The sequence below is a fragment of the Phycodurus eques genome, chromosome 21 (assembly GCF_024500275.1).
Source record: "Phycodurus eques isolate BA_2022a chromosome 21, UOR_Pequ_1.1, whole genome shotgun sequence".
NCBI classification, from domain to species: Eukaryota; Metazoa; Chordata; class Actinopteri; order Syngnathiformes; family Syngnathidae; genus Phycodurus; species Phycodurus eques.
In genome coordinates, this window is record NC_084545.1 from 4,805,493 (window position 1) to 4,825,546 (window position 20,054).

Below are 20,054 nucleotides of genomic sequence, written 5' to 3' on the forward strand. Positions count from 1 at the left end.
AAGATTTCCACGTTGCAAACGTGTACGTCATGTACAACAAAATAAGAACAACATGGGGAGGAGAATAGTTTTATCCTAAACTTTAAAAAGGTTTTCTTCATGGGTCAGTTTGACCCACAAAGTGGCAAAAGTCATTTTTTGTGCACTAAGTCCAACATTAAACCTCTGACTGAAAAGTAGAACTTCATCCTTCTTATATTGTGACTTTATTCTTTGAAAATTCCTTTAAAAAAAAAAAAACATTGCAATGTTTGTTCGGAATTTCTTCTTAAGAAATGACTTTTATTTCTTGTCTTTTCTTGGGAATATTGGGACTTTATTCTTGTTAATGGTTGGTATTTTAAAAATAAATGTTCAGGCTTTTGCACTTGGTTTCGGGCCCTTTTGTTGCGTACTGAGCTTTATTATCAGGCTGGATTTCAAGAAAATATGCAAGGAATTTGATCAGGTGTCTTCTAAATTACAAATCAAATTGCATAGTCTTAAACTTTTTTGTTTTTTTAAATCCCGCACACTACATTATTAAAGTACATTTCAGTTGTATTTAACTTTTAAGTGCAAAACATTTGCATTTAATCTTTTAGAACTGTTTGTTAACAAAAATTCATTTAGGTGCAAATTTGTTTCAACTTTTTTTTTTATGAAGAACAAATTTTAAATGAAACATTTTAAGTACAGTACAAGTTTTTGTTTTCCTCTCTTTAAGCGGTGTTGGTCTTCAAACTTAGTTACAGTGGCTTACAATTATATTAAATATTGTTCTTAATGAACATTTAATGCCCAACACTTCATTCTTGTTAAGGGCCAATCGTAATCTGAGATAACCAAAAGCACATTTGCGCGTCAATGAAGTTACACGCAGACACAAACACAGAAAAATGCAGATAGGCAAAGTCACACGTACGGCTTCATCATGGATGATGAGCAGCATCTCGAATGTGAGTATTAGTATGGGTTAAGTGCTTCTGTTGTTTTAAAATGCATATTAAATAAAAATGTGTGTTTTATATTTTTTTGTGCTTTTTTAAAAAAAAAAAAAAAAAAAAAAGCATTTTTTTCTCCCCCCCCTTCTTCCTTCAAAGTGTTAAGGAACATGGGGATCTTTCATGAGCGTGACAGGATTAAGTGGGACACAGTTGTCGGAACAGCTCATCGCACGGCCTGTGTTATTGTTTACACGATTATTCCATAATTGCTACATTTTGAAGCATTTTAAATGAGTAAATTCCCACTTTTTTCCTGGCATTAATCCGAAAATCAAGGGGGGGGGGGGGGGGGGGGGTGGGGGGAGGGACTCTGTCCGTGGTGCTGAAACTGTTTATTCAGCTATCCACTGCAAAGCTTTCTTTCTTCTTCTTTTTTTATGCAACAAATGTGTCGTTTTCCCAGCCTAATTGTTGAAGGAAACATTATTTTTTAAAATAACTCCCCACATTTTTAAAAATATATTTTCCATTTTAAAAACGGGAAGTCACAATGTTGCACATATTGAAGACTTTTTAAAATGTGGTTTCGAAAGCCAATTCAATGAATGACAATCAACAAATTATTTTTCCGCACGAAAATCTATTCCTAAATTGACATTAACATTTTTTTAAAGGCAAGGAATGAGCATGTTTATGTATGTTGTTCAAAATATTTTAATAAAGCTTTTTTTTTCAACACTGAAATACATACAAACGGGCCTTCTGCTCATAGAATAACTCGAGTATATCTACACAGTTCGACCTGACAAGCATCTAATCTAGTAAAATATATTAAAAAAAAAAAAAAAAAAAAAGACCAGCATGTGCAATGGACAATATGAAGAAAATGAATAAGTTATATATAGGTATAAAAAGACACATGGAATTGTGGTTTCAGCAATTGCCTTAAATATCTCACAGTGCCCCTGCAACATAAAAATTATAATGCAGACTTAATTGTGACATTCCGCAAAGAGAGAACAAAAATTGGGGGGGGGGGGGGGGGAAGGAAGCAGCAGAGAGGTTCGATCCCTCTCAAAAGTGGAGTAAAAAGTTGTCCGGTCCCCTCCCACAAAAAAAAAAAAAAAAAAAAGCCAAAATCTCCAGCAAGAGAAGTCCAAGAGTCATTCACACCAGCACTTAAAGGACGACTTTCTGTACACAATCAATATTAGAAAAGTGTGTGTCCGGAGTCTCGACGCTTGGCCGTGCTGGGTTAAGGCTTGTCAGTGCACTGCTTGCACTGCAGGCTGGAGGCGGCCGCGCCGAACAGCGCGCACTTGTCGGGGCAGGACGACGCGGCGGCGGCGGCGGCGGCGGCGGCGGCGGAGGGGAAGGAGGGGTAGCCGGGCGGCGGCGGCGGCGGCTCGTAGGCGCCCAGGCCGGGGGGCGGCCCGGCCAGCGCGGTGGTGCCCGGGATGGCGGCGGCGGAGATGGCCTGGCCCTGGTTGAGGTAGGCCACCAGCCGGCGCATCTCCTCCAGCGCCTGCGCCTGCATGAGGATGTAGTTCTTGGCCAGCAGCAGCGTGGCGATCTTGGAGAGTTTACGCACGGACGGGCTGTGCGCGTACGGGATGACGCCGCGCAGCTCGTCCAGCGCGTCGTTCAGGTCGTGCATGCGCCGCCGCTCGCGGGCGTTGATGTTGAGCCGCAGCGTCTTCTGCTCTTTGCTCTTCTTGCCGCCCTCCGCTTTGCCTTTGCGGTCGGCCAGCAGCAGCACGTCGCTGCACGAGCGGCCGTCGCTGTCGTCGTCGAGGCTCTGCTCCCCGCCGCTGCTCTCCGCCGCCGCGTGCTCGCCGTACTTGACGCACAGCGAGCCGGTGGGCAGACCCAGCGCCGCCGCTCGCAGTCCTCCCGGCGGGATGGGGTCCGCGTCGCCCTGCTCGAAGCAGCCGATGCCGGACGACGACTGGCGCTCGTCCGCGCCGGCCCGGTACGCGTCCTGCAGCATCTTCTTGCCGCCGGACACGGCGCTCAGAGTTTTGTGGAAGATGTCGCCGCTCAAGTTGATCCTCCGGTCCATGGGGAGCCTCGGTGGGAGGGGACGGGGGGGGGGGAGGGCGGCGGGGGGGAGCGACTCTTGACAGCGCGTCTCGGCCCGGCGCTGCCCTTCGCGAGTTTGACGCCGCCGCCGCCGCCGCCGTCACGCTTGTCAAAGACTGCAAGCCGAGGAAGAGGAGGAGACTCTCGCCCGCTCTCTCTCTCTCTCTCTCTCCCTCTTTCTCTCCTTCTTCCTCCTTCCCTCTCTCTCTCTCTCTCTCTTATCCTTTACTATTCGGAGGAGGGTTATTAAAAAGGATTCGCCCATCGGGACCCCCACCGACACTCCCTAAACGATTTCATTAAGGACATCTACACCGCATGGCAAACACTTTTTTTTTTAAGTTCCATAAGCTGCATAAAAGCATAAACAGATGATTTTTGTGCCGGAATGTCGTTCCAGATGTAAAACTTGAGGATTGTGGTGAAACACTCAAAATAACAAAATATGTATCAGTTCATTTGATTGACGTGGCTTTCATTTTTCGACTTGGCCACGTTTTCCTTTTCCCACGACGAATATGCGCCCTGACACACGCACGTGGGCGTGGCGCCATCTTGTGGACTGTCACGTGTCTTACAACTCAATTGGGAAGGAGTTGATACACTGAATTTTAAAAAAAACAAAAATCATTTGATCATGCACGTGATTAAAATGCCATTCCCCCCCCCCCTCTTCAACTCGAAAATAATAGAATGAGATAATAGTTCACCGCATTTTTATTATTCAGTCTCGCTAGTTTACTTCAAAAAAATATTTTTTTTGCCCTAATAAACGGGAAAACTAAACAAAAAATAAAAATAACATTTTGTTTGATAAGAATTTTTGAATGGGAGTCTTGCATTAGAATGACCAAATGAAATTGCATTGCAAAACTTTATGTAATTAAAATGGCAGATGAATCACTCGGTTGTGTAAGCAAAGATTTCTATAAAAAGTCTACACACCCCTGTTTAAATGTTAGATTTTTGCGATTAAAAAGGAGGCCAAGATTCATCGTTTCTCAACTTTTCCCACCGTTATCGTGACCTCTAACCTCAAAAACTCAATTGGGGTGAAAAAAAAAGTTTGCACACACCCTCTTGCAGTCTAACTGGGATGTGGCTGTGTTGAGAATGAACCAATCACGTTCAAGTTCATGTTTAACGGGAGTCAGCGCACACCTGCCGCCTCTGATTAAGCCCGAATAAAGTTCAGCTGTTGCAGTAGGTTTTTCCTGACTTTTGTTTTTTGCTTGCTTTCTAGCAGAAGCCGGAAGATTTTTCCTCCACCTCGATTAAGGCAAAACAGCCCACAACGCGATGCTTCCCCCACAATGCTTCACTGCAGGTACGATGTTCTTCTCTTTTTTTTTTTTTTTTTTTTGTTTTTTTTTGTTTGTTTGTTGATGCCAAGCAAACCTTTTGGAATTAAACACCCACAAATTCCATCTTGGGTTTCATCAGAACATAATCCTAAAACATTTTCTCACGTGTTTGGGAGATTTCTCGTGTGTTTTTGCCAAATTTTAAAACCAAGGTTGAAGTTTTTGCCCATCGCGCGCAGTGGCGCTTTCTGGTACGTGCGATACGTGCGGCCACACTGGCCGGCGTTCCTTCCCCCGTGGACAGTCAATCGAGGCTTTTATGGCGACGACGACCTTGGAACAGACCGATGGTGCGAGGTCGCCTTCAGGCTACGTTGAAGTCGCTCGGCCCCGGCCTGAGGTCTCGTCGAGTAATTTTGTGTGGCGTCGAGCTGATGAATATTCATTCGTGTTCAGAGGGCGCCGCGGCGTCCTCGTTTCCAAAGTGCTGACCGACCGAGGCGTAATGGCCGCCGCGCCCCGGCCCCATCTTGTCTCATTAGGCCGAGCCGATTGGCCATGAAGGTGTTCCCGAGACTTCCTCCGACGCCCGTCACCTCGTAACCCCGCCACCCCCAACACGGCGACGCTCAACTTGCTCGATGACAACTTTTTCTCCACAAACTGTGACTTCATTCTATATGATTGTCTGTTTTTCCTCCAAAAATAGGACTTTATCCTAGTAGGATTGTCTTTCTGAAAGAAAAAGAAATAGGACTTTATTGTAGCAATTGTAGGATTTATTTTTTTTCTAATAAAAATAAAACAAGGGAAAGACTCAATGCTAGTAAGAGTATAACCTTTTTTTATCTGTAAAAATAGGACTTAATTCAAGTAAGTTGATGGTCTTCATCTAAAAAAAATCAATTTATACCGGTAAAATTATGCTTTTTTTTTTTTTTTTTTTTTTAATTTTTTTTAAAGACTTCATTCTAGTACAACTATTCCCCTTTTTCAAAACCAAATATGATTTCATACTATTGTTCTCTAAAAATACGACTTTATTTTAGTATGATGGTTTCCCTTTTTCACAAAACGTATGACCTTATCCTAGTGTAAATATAGCTCTTTTTCTCCCCCCAAAAATAGACTTTATTCTAAGACAATTATTCCCTTTTTTCACAAAAAATACTTTATACTAGTAGGACTATTCCCCTTTTTTTGCTCAAAGTATGACTTTATTTTAGTATGATTATTTGCTTTTTCCCCCCGCTAAACCCAATTCCTACATGATTATTCCCCTTTTTCTAAAAAAAGAAAGTGTACTTTATACCAGAGATGATGCCATTTTGCTAGAAAAAAAAACTTTTCCAAGTACAACTATACCCCTTTTTTCTCTAAGAATATAAATTTATTCTCGTCAAATTATGCCTTTCTTCTTCAAACATTTCACATCATAGTCCAATCCTAGTTCATGCCATTTAAAAAAAAAAAAAAAAAAAAAAACGTATTCTGGTGAAATGATTTTTTTTTTTTTTTTTTTTTTTTTTACTCCTTTACTCCTCTCGGGTATTTATGCTCCACATTCTCCACTTTGCTGCTGCGTTCCATCTTCTTTTGCCACCCGCAGTCTCCTCTCTGATAAAATTAGCCTCCTTGCAGTGTGTATGTACTGTCACCAAATTGCTGCGGCGCCCGGCTTTCTCTCTGCCCTCAGTCTCTGCTTGGATAAAATTAGTCTCCCATTCAAGAAGTAACAACAAGAGACCCTTGTTCTTCTTAATAATTAGTCCTATTGGTATATTATGCTTCCCAGTCTCCATTTTGGCTGCAGTGGTCCGTTTTGTTGCTGCCCTCAATCTCCTCACGGATCAAATTTTGTTTCCTGACCAACCGGTACACACCGAGAAGTAAATACAGGAGACCCTTGTTGTTCCCAATTTATTTTATGAAGAACTGTGCTTCACTGTCTCCCTTTTGCTGAAGCGCCCAGCTTTTCTCTCTGCCCTCAGTCTCCGCTTGGATAAAATGTGTCGCCTTACCAATCGCCACACACTGAGAAGTAACTTGTTCGTCCCAATAATAAGTCGTTTTGGGGGAGATTATGCTCCACTGTCTCCACCTGGCTGCAGTGTTCTGTCTTTTTGCTGCCCTCCGTCTCCTCTCGGATAAAATTAGTCTCCTTAGCATGTCCCGCACATGCCTCATCCACTCATCCCAACACATCTTTTTTTCCCCCATACATTTGTCCAAAATGTTTTCGTGGTCCGGTAATAGGAGTCAAGTCCGAATTTCGGTGACGTTTCAGGACTTTTTTTTTTTTTTGTTAATGGCCAGACTTGACCACAAGATGGCGGTCTAGGCCTACTAGTAGTACAAAATCGACTTGCATGCTGGAGTTGTTGGTAGCAGAGCAGCTTGCTGGAGGCACTCGTTAGGGATTTTTACACAGGGCAAAACGACCACGTCATGTTATCCCTGACGTCATCATGACGCAGCGTCCTAAAATGGACGTATTTGATCTTTCTGCGGGGTTTCTGTACCTCGTGTGCTTTTTCTTCTGCTTCCTGGTAATCGTTTGAATTTTAAGTGAAGCGTAATAGTTCCCCGCCCCCCCCCCCCACGTCATTTTCTGCAGTGTGTCTGATTGCTTTCTTAATTGAAGGTAATAAACAGGAAATGAGTTGAGGATGTGATTGGATGAACTCCCTCACAGTCATTCTATTAATTAAGGTGGAGGTTATTGTGACAATTAGTTTTTTGAAATGACTAAATTCATGAATAAACATGATGCAAGATCAATTATTGTTGTTTTGAAGCTTTATTTGGGCTTAGAATTGCATGGCAGACCGCATCAAATGCTCTGGTGGGCCCTGTGTACGGCCCACGAGCCATAGGTTGCTTTAGCCTTGCGTGTAAAATGAAAAAAAAGAAACAACATAGACATTTTTTGAAATGTATTTATTTTTCTGGATGCATTTTCTTTGCTGTGCGATCGTGTATTATGGTAATGATTTAAAAAAAAAAAAAACGTACCAGAATAAAGTCATTTTCCAAAATGTTTTATTTCTTGAGGCAAAAAAGGCACCATGAGACTCAAGTAAGAAAAGGAAAAAACAAATGTAAAAGTGTAATACCATGAAAATGTCGTCACTTTTCGAGATAAGAGGTCGTAATACTACTAGAAACAAATATATTTCATGTAAATAAGGGCATATGAGAACAAATTTGTATTTTACTAGGTAAAAAGGTATTGCGAGAATAATCTTTATTTTAAAAATAAATAAATGATAATCATCAATTTGAGGAAAAAACGTGTAAACTTACTGGAATAAAGTGGTATTATTTAGAGCAAAAAAAAATGTAATTACTCGAATGAAGTCCTTTCTTTAGGAACAACAACAAAAAATGCTTAATCTTACTTGAATATTCACATTTTTTTTTAAGGATAGAAGGGGTAAAAGGTGTAATATTACATGGTCTTATTTTTTTCAAAGAAAAAACTAGTAAATAATAATGAAATAATATTGCAAAAATATATATTTTTATTTTTTTCCCCCAATGATAAAACTATGAATGTAGTGGGCAAAGTTTTTTTAAAGAACAAAAGTCATCAATATGACAATGAAAACTATTTTTTCTTGGGGGGGGGGGGTAAACTTGAATAAGTCATTTTATATATTTTTTTTAAAGAAAAAAAATGTGTACTTGTACGAGAAATATGGCTTTTTTTGAAGAACACAAATGTTAATATTGCGGGAGTAAAATATGACAACAAATAAAATATCTTGTTAGAATAAAGTCATATTTTTCAACGATAAAATATATTATTTCAAAGGAAAAAAATATTAAGGTTACTAGAATAAAGTCCGGTTTTTATTACTTGAATTAAGTGATATTATTTCAAGGGGGGGGGGACTTATACTGCAAGAATGGTTACTTTTTTAAATGATAAAAAAAAATTGCAAAAATAGTCTTTTTAGGATAAGCGATAGTCGTGATTCAAAATAGTCGAAACTTAAAATTCAATTCCACAAAAAAAAAATTATTTTCCCTTGTTCGACTATAGTCTTGTGACACAGACTTGGAATATTAAATCTGTCACCCCCTCAAATATGTGAAAAATACAAGTTTACGCTCATATTGGTACAAAATAAATTATAGAAAAAAACAATTCTACTAACAATTCTTCTATTCTACTAACATTACTACTATATAGGTCATCGTGTGCTTCTCATCATTTCCACTCCGTATTGAAGAGCTGCATGCTGCAATGTCTCTTTTGCACCACCGGGGGGCGCGATGTGACCAAACCAGACCTTTTTTTTTTTTTTTTTTTTTTTTTTTTAAAAACCAATATATTTTACGACTTACAAAAAAATAAAATAAAAATAACTCGATTTAACCCTTATTTAAATTGACATTCCACGGTGCCTGTCTAAGGAACAATTAGTTTTAAGGCGATTGCACTTTTAAAAACGCTCTGTAGTCGAATCTTGCGTGCGTTAAATAATTGGAATAAGTTAAGAAATAACATGGTCGATTTACTTTTAATCATTGCAAAAGGAGTGTAAGGTAGTGTATAGTGTAGGCATTTATGCTGAGTGAAACAAAAGGCTCTGATTTCAGCACCACACACACTGGACAGCTCTCTCAAACACACACACACATACACGCGGAGAGAAAATCAGCTTTTTGAACATGTTTATTTAATTTTAAAAGATACAACACAGGGAAATGAATAAATTCCGATAGAAGACGAGGAGGATCATCTCTTGGCATTCACCGCGTGCCTTAATTGTAAGACATTAAATCAAGGTCCGCTGTGAACACGGAGAGACGCAACCCGCAGACCGGATGTGTGTGTGTGTTAGATCCTCTTGCTGCATTCCATTCGACTAAAATCCGAAAAAACGCAAAAATCTTCCTGCTTGGATCTTCGCAATCTGTTTTATTTCGGGGGGGGGGGGGAGAGATCCATGCAAAGTGTAAAAGTCCAACCTCTCCTTCACGTTACACCTAGAGGGGGAGGGGGTGGGGGGGGGGGGGAGACGAGAAAATCAACAGAAGAAAACAAACCACAAAAAACCCGCTCCGTGTAGTCCAAGACCCGAACCATGCCGAACTCCTTCTTCTGTGACTTTGGGATTAATGGCCACTCTCCGGCCAAACAAATGAGGCATCTGCCTTGCGCACAAGAGAGAGGATTGGGATGATGGAAGGAGGAAGGAGGGAGGAGGGAGAGAAGGAAGGGGGGGGGGGCGATGATGATGATGATGATGACGTCACTAGGCAAACAGATGTTCCTCTATATTACCCAGCATCCACCAGCTATCACCCCTGTGTCCTTGAAACTCCAAAATGACGACTGGGATGGACATTTGTGTGTGTGTGTGCGCGTCATCCCCCCCCACCCCCCTCCCTCAAAAAAAAAAAAAAAAAAAAAAAAGATAATGCCAGTGCGCCTGTTATGCAACGTTTCTCTATTCCACCAGGGGAAGAAAAAAAGCACACAACGCGCTCATACTTAACACCTTGCTCGTGTGCATGCTTGCATCCTTTTTTTTGCTGCATTTTTTTTCTACACTAAACAGAAATGTTTATTTTTTTATAGTAATCCATTTTTTAAAATGAATGCACTTATTTAGCCAACAAGTGCCTCATAATTGGCGTAAATAAACGTGCGCTGGTAGCTATGGTGATGCGTGTGTGGCGAGGGGGCGCACAAACAAAGGGCAACGCCATTTTAAGACGTCCACTTGAGATCCGGGGGAGGTTTGTGGGCATCTCGTCCCGGCGTAGCCGCTCTCCCTTCGCCTCCGCTCGGCCGCGGTCCCCTCCCTCCCGCCACGGAGCTCCAGCGGCACCGGCGCTAAAACCTCCCCCATTGTCCTCCGCCGTTTGCCGGCGCGTCGGCTCTACGCGTGCTCCGCTACCGCAATAACAATGGCAAGTGCAGCACATGCGCACTGCGCGAGCGCCTTCCTCGCAATAAAACCCCCCGAATGAGGAACGCGTCTACTCACCGGAACGGCGTCGTCCATCCTTTTGCAGCCCGCGTTTCTAGCCGAACTACCGCAGAGGCTAAAATCTAAAATATTATTCCTGGGTGTGGATGTCGGAGGTCCCGATGTGAGAGAGAGCAGTGCTGTAAAGCATGGCGACAGCCTGAAAGAGGGCAGGTCGTCGTGTGCATCACAATGAGCGCAATCCCTCTCTCGCTCTCCAATTGGATCTCTCGCTCGCTCGCTCTCTCTCTCTCTCTCTTCACATGCACCCTCACACAATGCACACGCCGTGCTGTACGTTTTTTTTTTTTTTTTTTTAATTTGATGTCTTTCTACCCCCCCCCCCCCCCCCCAGATATTTCTGATCTGCATTTTAGTGCAATCTAGGAATTGTGAATGATGCATCATGGTGCTATTTCTAGGGCGGAGTCAGCTGGGAGTCCATCGGGCTGCATTTACACTGCAGGTGCAAGTGGTCAATTGGCACTCGATATCTATACGGTGGTGCCTTGAGATGCGAGTGACCCGATGACGTGCTTTCATTTATTTTTGTGCTTTGACTCGAGTGGCGTGCGGTCGTGGGGGTCTCGCTAGCGTTTAAGCAAAAACGGCTATCTGAACACAAACTGCGCCGCGCATCACGGAGACAGACAATATACGTCCGACTTCGGCCACAAATGCCAACCTACGGTGGATTTAAAAAGTCTACGCACCCCTGTTCCAACGCCAGGAGGTTTTTGGGATGGAGAAAAAAGATCAATTATGTGACCTATGACCTGTACAACTCAATTGACATTGACAATATTTCAGTCTTGTATTTTAATTTCCCCTCTCGAGAAGATTACGCCCCCCCCCCCCCCCACACACAAAATTGAGTTGTACAGGTTATAGGCCACGTTAATGGTAGAAAAAGTAATTGACCTTGCTCTCATTTTCTTCTGCATCACCGAAACTTCCTATATCCGCTCTGTGTCATTCCAGACCCACTTGCAATATGTGAACATCTCCAATCTAGAAAGACCATATAATTAAAAAGATAACAGTTTAAGTCTCAAAGTACTCTCCCCCCCCCCCCCCCCCCACATGCGTTGAACACATTTAAACGTATGAGAGTGCACCTTTCGAATGCATTCTAAACATATTTGGAAAAAATGCAATAGAAAGTACAAACATTTATATAAATATAGTGTGTGTAAATATGTATGTGTATATCAATAAAAAGTATACTGGTATGTACTGTATCTGTGTATGTATCACAACGTGGTGGCCATTTTGTCAATATTTCAATAAGGGAGGATGGTGTGTTTTCTCCACCCCCAAATGGTGTGTGTGCGTGCGTGCGTGTGTGTGTGTGCGGGTGACCCCATTGTGTGGGTTCATTGTGAGGAAGGAAAGCGTGGCGGTGGGGGTTCATGGGGACCCCGCATGGCAGGCCCGCTGACCCGCGCACATGCAGAAGGGCCCTGGTGCCATTCATGTGTGTATTGTTCAGGAGTGGAACAATAGATACACACACACACACACACACACACACGAGGAATTCCTCCATTTTGGAAGCTGGCAGCCATAGCAGCATCATCAGTGGATGTGGAGGTTGCTGCATTATATAAGAGCTGTCAGCGCCAGTGGAAAGAAATGTGGAAAAACATCGAACATATCACACGCAATTTGGAAGACTCAAAATAGAATGCTGATATTCATAAAAACGATGAAGAAAAGCTCATTTATTACGCCCTAAAAGTCACAACAAATAAAGGTGATTGATGACTTTAATTCCATGCAATTAGGTTAGTAGTTGCAAATGTGTTTCGGTGCAACACTCCAGAATAAAAGCACATGCAGTATATGTGAGCTGTTGCGATATTCAGCAAATCCTGCCGCCGTGCGCTTTGGCCACGAGGCGCCGCGTTCGCAGAGCCGCTCGCGACGCGGCGCTTGCGTGCCAACGCGAGCGGGTCATCCGTGGTTGGCCGGCGCCAGCCGAAGCGGGCGGCCGTCGCCGCTACCCATCTGCAAAATTGATGGAGGCTTTTTATTTAAAAAAAACAAAAACAAGACATTGCTCCTCCAGTTATTAGTACATTTAAATGCAATTTCTAAATTAAGTCCTATTCAGATGCCGTCATACTTTTAATATGATACAATATACAGGATGGGCCAAAAGTATGGTATACGCTTAAAATGTTTGAATTACATATGTTGCATTAAAGCTACTCTGATAAATACAAAAAAATGAACTGTAACGGGGTAAATGTAGCGCGTTACTTACTACCCACCTGTGGTTGCGTTGGCACAGAGGTGACCATCGTGCCATCTGTGGCAGAACGGAGGACGACGCTTGGCAAGCTTCTGTGGGAACGTCCGGTGCACGGCGCCATCTTCAGGCAGAGGAGCAGCTTCGGTGACAGGCTGCTGTTTTGACTTTTGAGGTACCCCCCCCCCCACCTCGCGCCCCCACCTTTGGCTTCATCTTTATTTATTAGCTCCGGCTCACCGTGACCTTTTTGAGGACAAGCTATAGAAAATGGATAGCTGGTGACCTCCATGCGTTCGATGTGGGTCAAGCGGGCAGAACCATAACATTAGCGGGAGGCCACGTGTGCATGTAGGGCACCTGGCTCGCCGCCCTCCCCCCCCCCCCCCCCCCCCCCCTTTTCCTCTCCGTGACGCTAAATGTCAAGCAGCGGCAGCGTGAGCAACATCCGTCGAACCCCCCGACACCAACCCGCTCCGTTTCCAATAGCGGGAGATCGTCTCCTCTGACTCACAAAGTCGTGTTTTCTCCCGCGCAATTACCGTGTTGCAGAATCGCAAAAAGCTTGTCACAGCACTGAAGTCGATCTGATTATCACGCCGAATGAAAACACATAAAACCTGCGCATAAAACGACTCTTGATTTATACGCACAGGTGGCAAACCGGTGGCCCGGGGGCCAGATCCGGCCCACAACATCATTTTATGTGGCACGCGAAAGCTAATCATGTGTGTCGACTTCATGTTTCTTGTGAAAGTACCAAAATTGGTCTTTACTTGTATAATGAGATGTTGCAAGCATTTTATGTTACCAATTACGTTTTTGAAAGAAATGTAATAGTTGAAATTTTTTTTTTTATTGGCTTCTGATTTTAAAGCTAGTATATGTCACGATATGAGACAATATTTTATATGGGTTGACAGTCGTAGCGGCCCTCCGAGGGAAGCCATAACTACAATGTGGCCCGCGACAAAAATGAGTTTGCCACCCCTGGTCTATCGGCTGAGTGCGACAATAAGACGGCAATTGCGCATTAAAAGAATACGAGCGAGTTTTCAGGCGATCGTGGAGGCAGAAAAGTCGGAATCAGTTAAGCAGGGTGCGCACATACTAATAATCAGACCTAGTTTGAGCCCGTTCCCTCTCTAGTCATCAAAGGACCGGTTCTCTGATTTGGCTCTAAGATTATCCTGTAGTGTGGGGTGTGTTTAACGTGATTTTTAATTTGTTTTAATTTATTTTTTTCCCCCCCTCCCCGATGTTCCTGAAAAATCGATCGGGGCTGACGAGCGTTAAATGTTAAACCTGTTCAGTCTCTCAAGTGGTACACACACACTGATAATCAGGCCAAATTTGATCTTTTCCCCTCCTTTGCGATTGTGGGATGTCTCTGAAAGATTATCGTGTGGTGTGGGGGAGTGGAGTGATTTTTTTCCAATTGGGGCCAACAATCGTGACTGTTAAACCTGTTTATTTAAAGCAGTGTACAGACATACCGATAATCCGTCGCTGAAAGATTATACTGTGTGATTAGCCTGCGGTACCAGGTATGTATAGAGAGAGATTTTTTCCAGTCAGGGCCTATAATCATAAATGTTAAACCTGTTCAATATTGAAAGCAGAGCACACGCGTACCAATAATCGTCTTAAAATTTGAACATTTTCACTTCCTTCTGATGAAAGGCAGCAAAGGATTTACCTCTGGACGATTATCCTGTGTTCAGAGGGATTTTTCCTCCCCGATCTACTCTGAAACGGTCGACCTAACAATCGTAAATGTTAAACCTGTTCAATATTTATGATAGCAAATCCTTATGTCTGTGTTGGTCATCTGTGGTAGCCCGCCCACTCCCTATGAGAGCTTTCAGCACACGCAACAATTTTTATTCCTCGTCACGTTGGGTCTCTCACCTTTTTGAAAAATCGCAATGTGTGTAACCCGCTTCAGACTGACGGGTGCGTGCGGACCTTCTGATCCCCCAGTAAGAACGCTTGCGTACCAAATCAGCACACTTTGGAAAATAGTTTTCTCCCCTACGCTTTGAGGAATGGGGGTTAACAGGGTCTGTTATCGTTTGTTTTTTTTAAATTTTATTTTTATAATCCTCACCTTCTTCGGTGTTACTGACAGGGCGGTGACAGAGGAAATAATTGTTGTTCTCATTCCTGCAGAAAATATTGTTTCGTAAGAAATGCAGCGTTTATGATTGAGCTGACTGACGGTCACACTTTTTTGTCTTTCTTTTTTTTATATCCCTTAGCAAACAATTGAAATACAAATAATCTGTTACAGCATCAAACTGTGGCCATGGGACAAAAGTTTTACTGTACAGGCGACGTACTAATCATCCCGCTCGTTGCATTTTTTTGGGGGGAAAAAAAAAACAAAACAAAAAAACCCCACTATTCATTTGATACGCTCTAAACTATGGTGGTCCATAATTTATTTGCAAGACGCACAAAAAAAAAAAAAGCCAAAGCAAACTCAAATCATAAGTGCAGTCAATCATTGTGATGCTCGGGACTCAAGTCTGGGACGATACGCTGACGTCTCGCGTGAACAACGGTCTTCCTTTCGGAATAAGTGTTGCCGTATAAGCATATAAAATGCGCAAATCCTTCGATGCTACGTCTGCTTTGTAAGGTGACACCTGGCACGATATGCTAATGTCTCGCATGACATCATGCACAACAAGCGTCCATTTTTGGGGGACTAATTGTCACCGAAAAGCCACCCAACAAAAGGCTCGCTGAACTGCAGTCCGGCACCAAATGCTGCCGTCTCGCAGTTGTCGGGATGGATTTAATTGAATTGATTTATTTTGCGCACACTTGCGTCGCTGTGATCGTATTAACGGCGTAGCGTACGTTTACCCGGCCGTGTCTGACTCGCCGACCGTCGGAATGAGAGCGCGCGCGTCCACTCCTCCGAGTGAACGCCGACACGTGCGTCTCCATGGCAACAATAACGGTTGCCGGGCAACCGTGCTTTTTTAGGGACACGGAACAAGCCCGCAGGCTTACTATAAATACCGTACATACCGTGACGCTTCGGTGCGATTCGGTTAGCCCGATGCTAACGACGCTACCTCGAGCAGACTGGAAGCGGGTGTTTTAAGACCGGCGGCCATTTTGGCTCCCGCGCCCCCTGCCCCCTCCTCTTCGGTTGTAACGCACACAACAAAGCATTCCATCAGCACCACCGCTGACATCACTGCAGTCAGCTCAGCTGTTCGCTAAAAATAGACAAGTGCCTATGCAGGAAATATTTAACTCCTCCTGACCCCCACGCCACTTGGGAGAAATTGATTTTTTTTTTTTTTTTTTTCCTCCCCCACCCCCGGCTGGGAGGTGCTGAAAAGCGTTGCGTTTTGCCCATGCAGCAGTCATGAAGTGAGTCGGATCATGCGATCCTTTAGAGCTTGGTTCTCAAACTGGAGTTTGTGAGCGGTAGGTTGAGGATCCCAAACATTCATGAGCAGAAAATGATCTTTGATCATTTGAAAAAGGGTATATCCACCTTGACTACACACACAAAAAGGTTAAGGATGTCGGGCTAATAACAATAATAATTTTTCAACAACACAAAATTGAATATAAAGGGCAGTCTGTAAATATATTGTGTATATTTATATGTATAAAATTGTATCCAATTATTTCAGTTCAATATTATACATTTCATGACAAAGATTTGAAGAATTTACTAAAATAGAATAATTTGTAGTGCAGTCATAAACAAGGTTTTTGAAGTGTAAAACGTGAAACAAAGTGTCAGCTTGTCGTGCCCGACGTTTGAGCGTAAAGACGAATGTGAAATAAATTCTGCTCGTATTTATCTTCCTCTTTATTACGGCTTTTTTTTTGGGACGACCCTTACGCCGACCGCCAGCATATTGTGCCAGACCTCGGTTCAGCAAGAATCAAAGAATTATAGAAGTATTATGTCTATTTCTATTATTTCCAGTGGGGAAAATATTTAAAAACCAATGGGAAACATGTTGCAATTGATTGCGTGGGCGGTTGCAGTCTCCTGGTCCAAACTCTCGGGCCGCCACGGGGACAGAGAGCTCATGGCGTGGCTGGCCAGTGTCCAGGACGCGTGCAGGGGGGGGGGGGCATGGCATGGCCTGGCATGGCGTTGCCCCCTCCCAGTGCGGCGTGCAGCATTGAGCGGCGTGAAGGCATTCGGCGAGCGTGAATGCGGCTTTTGTGCGGGCACGGCGTGCCAGGCGAGCGCTAATGAGGCGGCTCTTTGTGGCGGGCCTCTCAACATCAAGTGGGCTGGTGGACTCATTAACCTGACTGCCGCAAATAAAGCAGGCAGGCACAAGAGACGCCTATGATAGCACACTTAAGCCCCCCCCCCCCCCCCCCCCCCCCCCCTCTTCTTCCCCTGCAGTCTCACAGTGATCCTCTGCCTCTGGCCTATTTCAGGTGTCCCAAATAAGGACGACGCTCTCCTTGTTCTGGGCTTTAATCCGTTGTTGGCTCCTCACGCTGGCGGATTTGCTTTCTAGTGCGATTACTCAATCGAGTCGTAATCGCGCAAATGCCGTGACACTTTGTGTTTATCGACACGTTCTTTGCGGCGGTGCGGGAGATCCCGATAATGGATAGCGTTGGTTTCGACGAGCGAATTCCACGCGCCATAAGGACTTAATTACGACCGTTGGCATGCTGGTCGAAAGCATTTTGATTAAAGTGCCATTATCTTGCCAATGACTCTTTAATCGATTGTCGTAATCGTGGCTCATTTGATTGTATTTGTAAGAAGTGAAACTAGCGCAAACGAAAGACTCAAAAGTCTGCCTTTTTAGGGTCCTCGGAAAACTAACTCCGTTGCGAGATTTTGTCCGATGGCTACCCGATCGGAACCTACGAAACACACGAGCTTACTGAGCAACACGAAATTTGCTAGGAGTAGTAGACAGACCCACAAAAAAGTCTCAAGAAAATAATGCTTTAAAACACTCGGAGAAATCTGCCATTTCCATTTCAAGCGGCCATTTTGGGGTCCTTTGGGCCGTTTTCAGGGGTCCTTCAGAGACAAATCACCGATAGAGAGAGATTTTGTCCGATTGCCACCAAATTTGAGCTACGTATACCAGACAAATGGACGACACTAAGTCACGAGGAATTTCAGTTGTCGTTGTGGCATGGTGGCGAAATTTGTTTGTTTATGAGCATTTGTGGGTTAAAGATTTTAGGAGCATATTTTTTGCATTTCCAAATTCTCCCCCCAAGGACAGTTTGGCACAGGTAGCCAACCATTTTATGTCTCTACAAATCTCAAGATCAATTAGTCCAAAAGATTTTGAACATTTGCTAGCACATTGGAACTACGCATACTAGACAGACGGGTGCCGCTAAATAGCGAAGAATTGTAACTTTTGTTAGTTGGCGGAAACTGTTTTCAATGTGACATTTGGGTTGAATCCTTTTTCTACCATCTTTAATCTTTAAACGGCATCGACGTGCGCCGCGCATTGATGCGGTTGACTTTTTGAGGTCGCCTAACCAAGCGGCGTCTGTCTGCTGCGAGTCGGATTTGCTAAATGGTTTCTCTGTGGCGTTTGGGAAGATGGCTGAATTATGCATCCGTGCGAAATTGGGTCACGAGCTGCTGTTGCGACGGCGTGCGCATCTTCGCATTTCTCTTCGGCATTTTCTAGCGCTTAGCATTAGCGCTCCTGGGCATGTACCATCCCCCCGATATTGATTTTGCTGCTCCTGCCGTGTTGCGTTTGATATACGACCTGAGAAATTGCCCAAGCGTTTGATCATCTTGCTTGTATGTAGATTAGATACAGCAGATATTCCGGAGCCTCCCTGCTATTTTTCATGTTCCTCCGCATCCATTTTATGGCCTCTCATTGTCCTCGCAGCGCAGTGAAACGATTTTAATCTGGTGATGCTCGAGCGTGCTCTCGATAAGCAAACACTGACACGGGTGGGGAGACGGGGGGGGGGGGGGGGGAGACGGGGAGGAGGCGTGTGGGGGCGCAAGGCAGTCGCCACAATGCGCCGCTAATCGAGCAAGGGAGCTCATTTTGCGAAAAGGAAATATTCATAGCGACATCAAAGAGCTCGCTGACAAATTGCAGATGAGCTTCCATTAATTAGACGGCGCTGCGCTAATGTTTATTGAAATGAAATTGCATTATTGATCGACCTCGGAAACATCAGCCTGCAGAACCGCGCGTGTACCGCAAAGATCGTTGCCGCTAAAGTTGGAATGGAGCGCAGGGCACTGGCCACAGTCTTTAGCGGGAACATTGGCACATGATTATAACGTACCATTTGAAATCGAGAAAAACTCCAATGTAGCAAATAGAAAACATTTTTGCAAAATATATATATTTTCAAATAGATATAAAATAACCGAATAGAATAGTTGGTATAAATATAAAAGAATACAAAATAATATATCAATACCGTAACAAATATAAAATCAAATATGAAATAAAATTCACTTGGAAAACACTATGTATTAATGTAATAATACAATATAATAACAAAACTATACAGCTGCACTCTATCACAAGCACGATATTAAAAAGTAATATTCAACGCTCAACTCAATTTTATTTATAGAACACTTTAAAAATAAATGAATGGAAATAGTTTAATAAAAATGTATATATACCTGCATAACATGCTCATCTAACGAATACAAAAAAAAATGAACTACAAATTATAATAAAATACCAATGATGTGAGAAATGTTCCCATTATAGTGATGGGTAAAAAAAAAAAAGTCTAATAAATGAATATAATAAATAAATCGGATACAATATAAAAAAAGGTTGACTATATTTTAATAATAAATAAAATATAACAAGAAACCTAAAATAAAATGATTAAATACAAATCCTATTAATATATTGATGGTTGACTAATACCACACACACGCACACACACAGAGATGGTGACGGTTTCCACGCAGGACACCTGCACAGATGGCTGGCTGCCGTCGTCCTGCTGGACTGCTCACAGTGTTGGCCGGGAAGGAGAGTGAGGCAGGGAAGGGAGAGGGGGAGGGGAAAAAAAAAAAAAAAAAAGAAAAACACACAAAAAAACAGTTTCATCTGACACACACACACACACACACACACACACACACAGATAGGAAGAGAATATGTGCCTTGTCACTTAAGTCACCTGGAATCCACTCCTGTATTCATGACACTCGTCTAAATATGTTTCAAAATGAGTACAGTAAAACGCACGCACACACACAGTGATGAAAAATGTGAAGAGGAACACTTGATGTTTTTCTCCAAGATGACGGTTGCGATGGAGAGCTCTGACACTTTATTGCTGTCAGTCCCCGGGATTCCTTTCATCCCGTCTAATTATGACGGATCAGGGCCCCGGTTAGGTGTGTGTGTGTGTGTGTGCGTGTGTGTGCGTGTGTGCACGGCTGCAAAACGGAGCGCTAAAGCACACGGCTCCGTACCTAAATCGCATTTTCGCAGCACGCAGGAGTCTATTACGAGAA

General features: G+C 43.3%; 1 protein-coding gene across 1 annotated transcript; it reads right to left on the bottom strand.

The window, feature by feature from the left end:
• Nucleotides 1-2,055: 2,055 nt before the first annotated feature.
• bhlhe22 (basic helix-loop-helix family, member e22) lies at nt 2,056-3,101 on the bottom strand. Its single transcript, XM_061666605.1, has one exon. It carries the CDS (start codon nt 2,986-2,988, stop codon nt 2,182-2,184), a length of 807 nt encoding a protein of 268 aa, XP_061522589.1. The 5' UTR covers nt 2,989-3,101; the 3' UTR covers nt 2,056-2,181.
• Nucleotides 3,102-20,054: the final 16,953 nt, after the last annotated feature.

Bases quoted from the DNA above. Each gene is read 5' to 3' on its own strand.
- bhlhe22 (XM_061666605.1), bottom strand. From the start codon at position 2,988: ATGGACCGGAGGATCAACTTGAGCGGCGACATCTTCCACAAAACTCTG.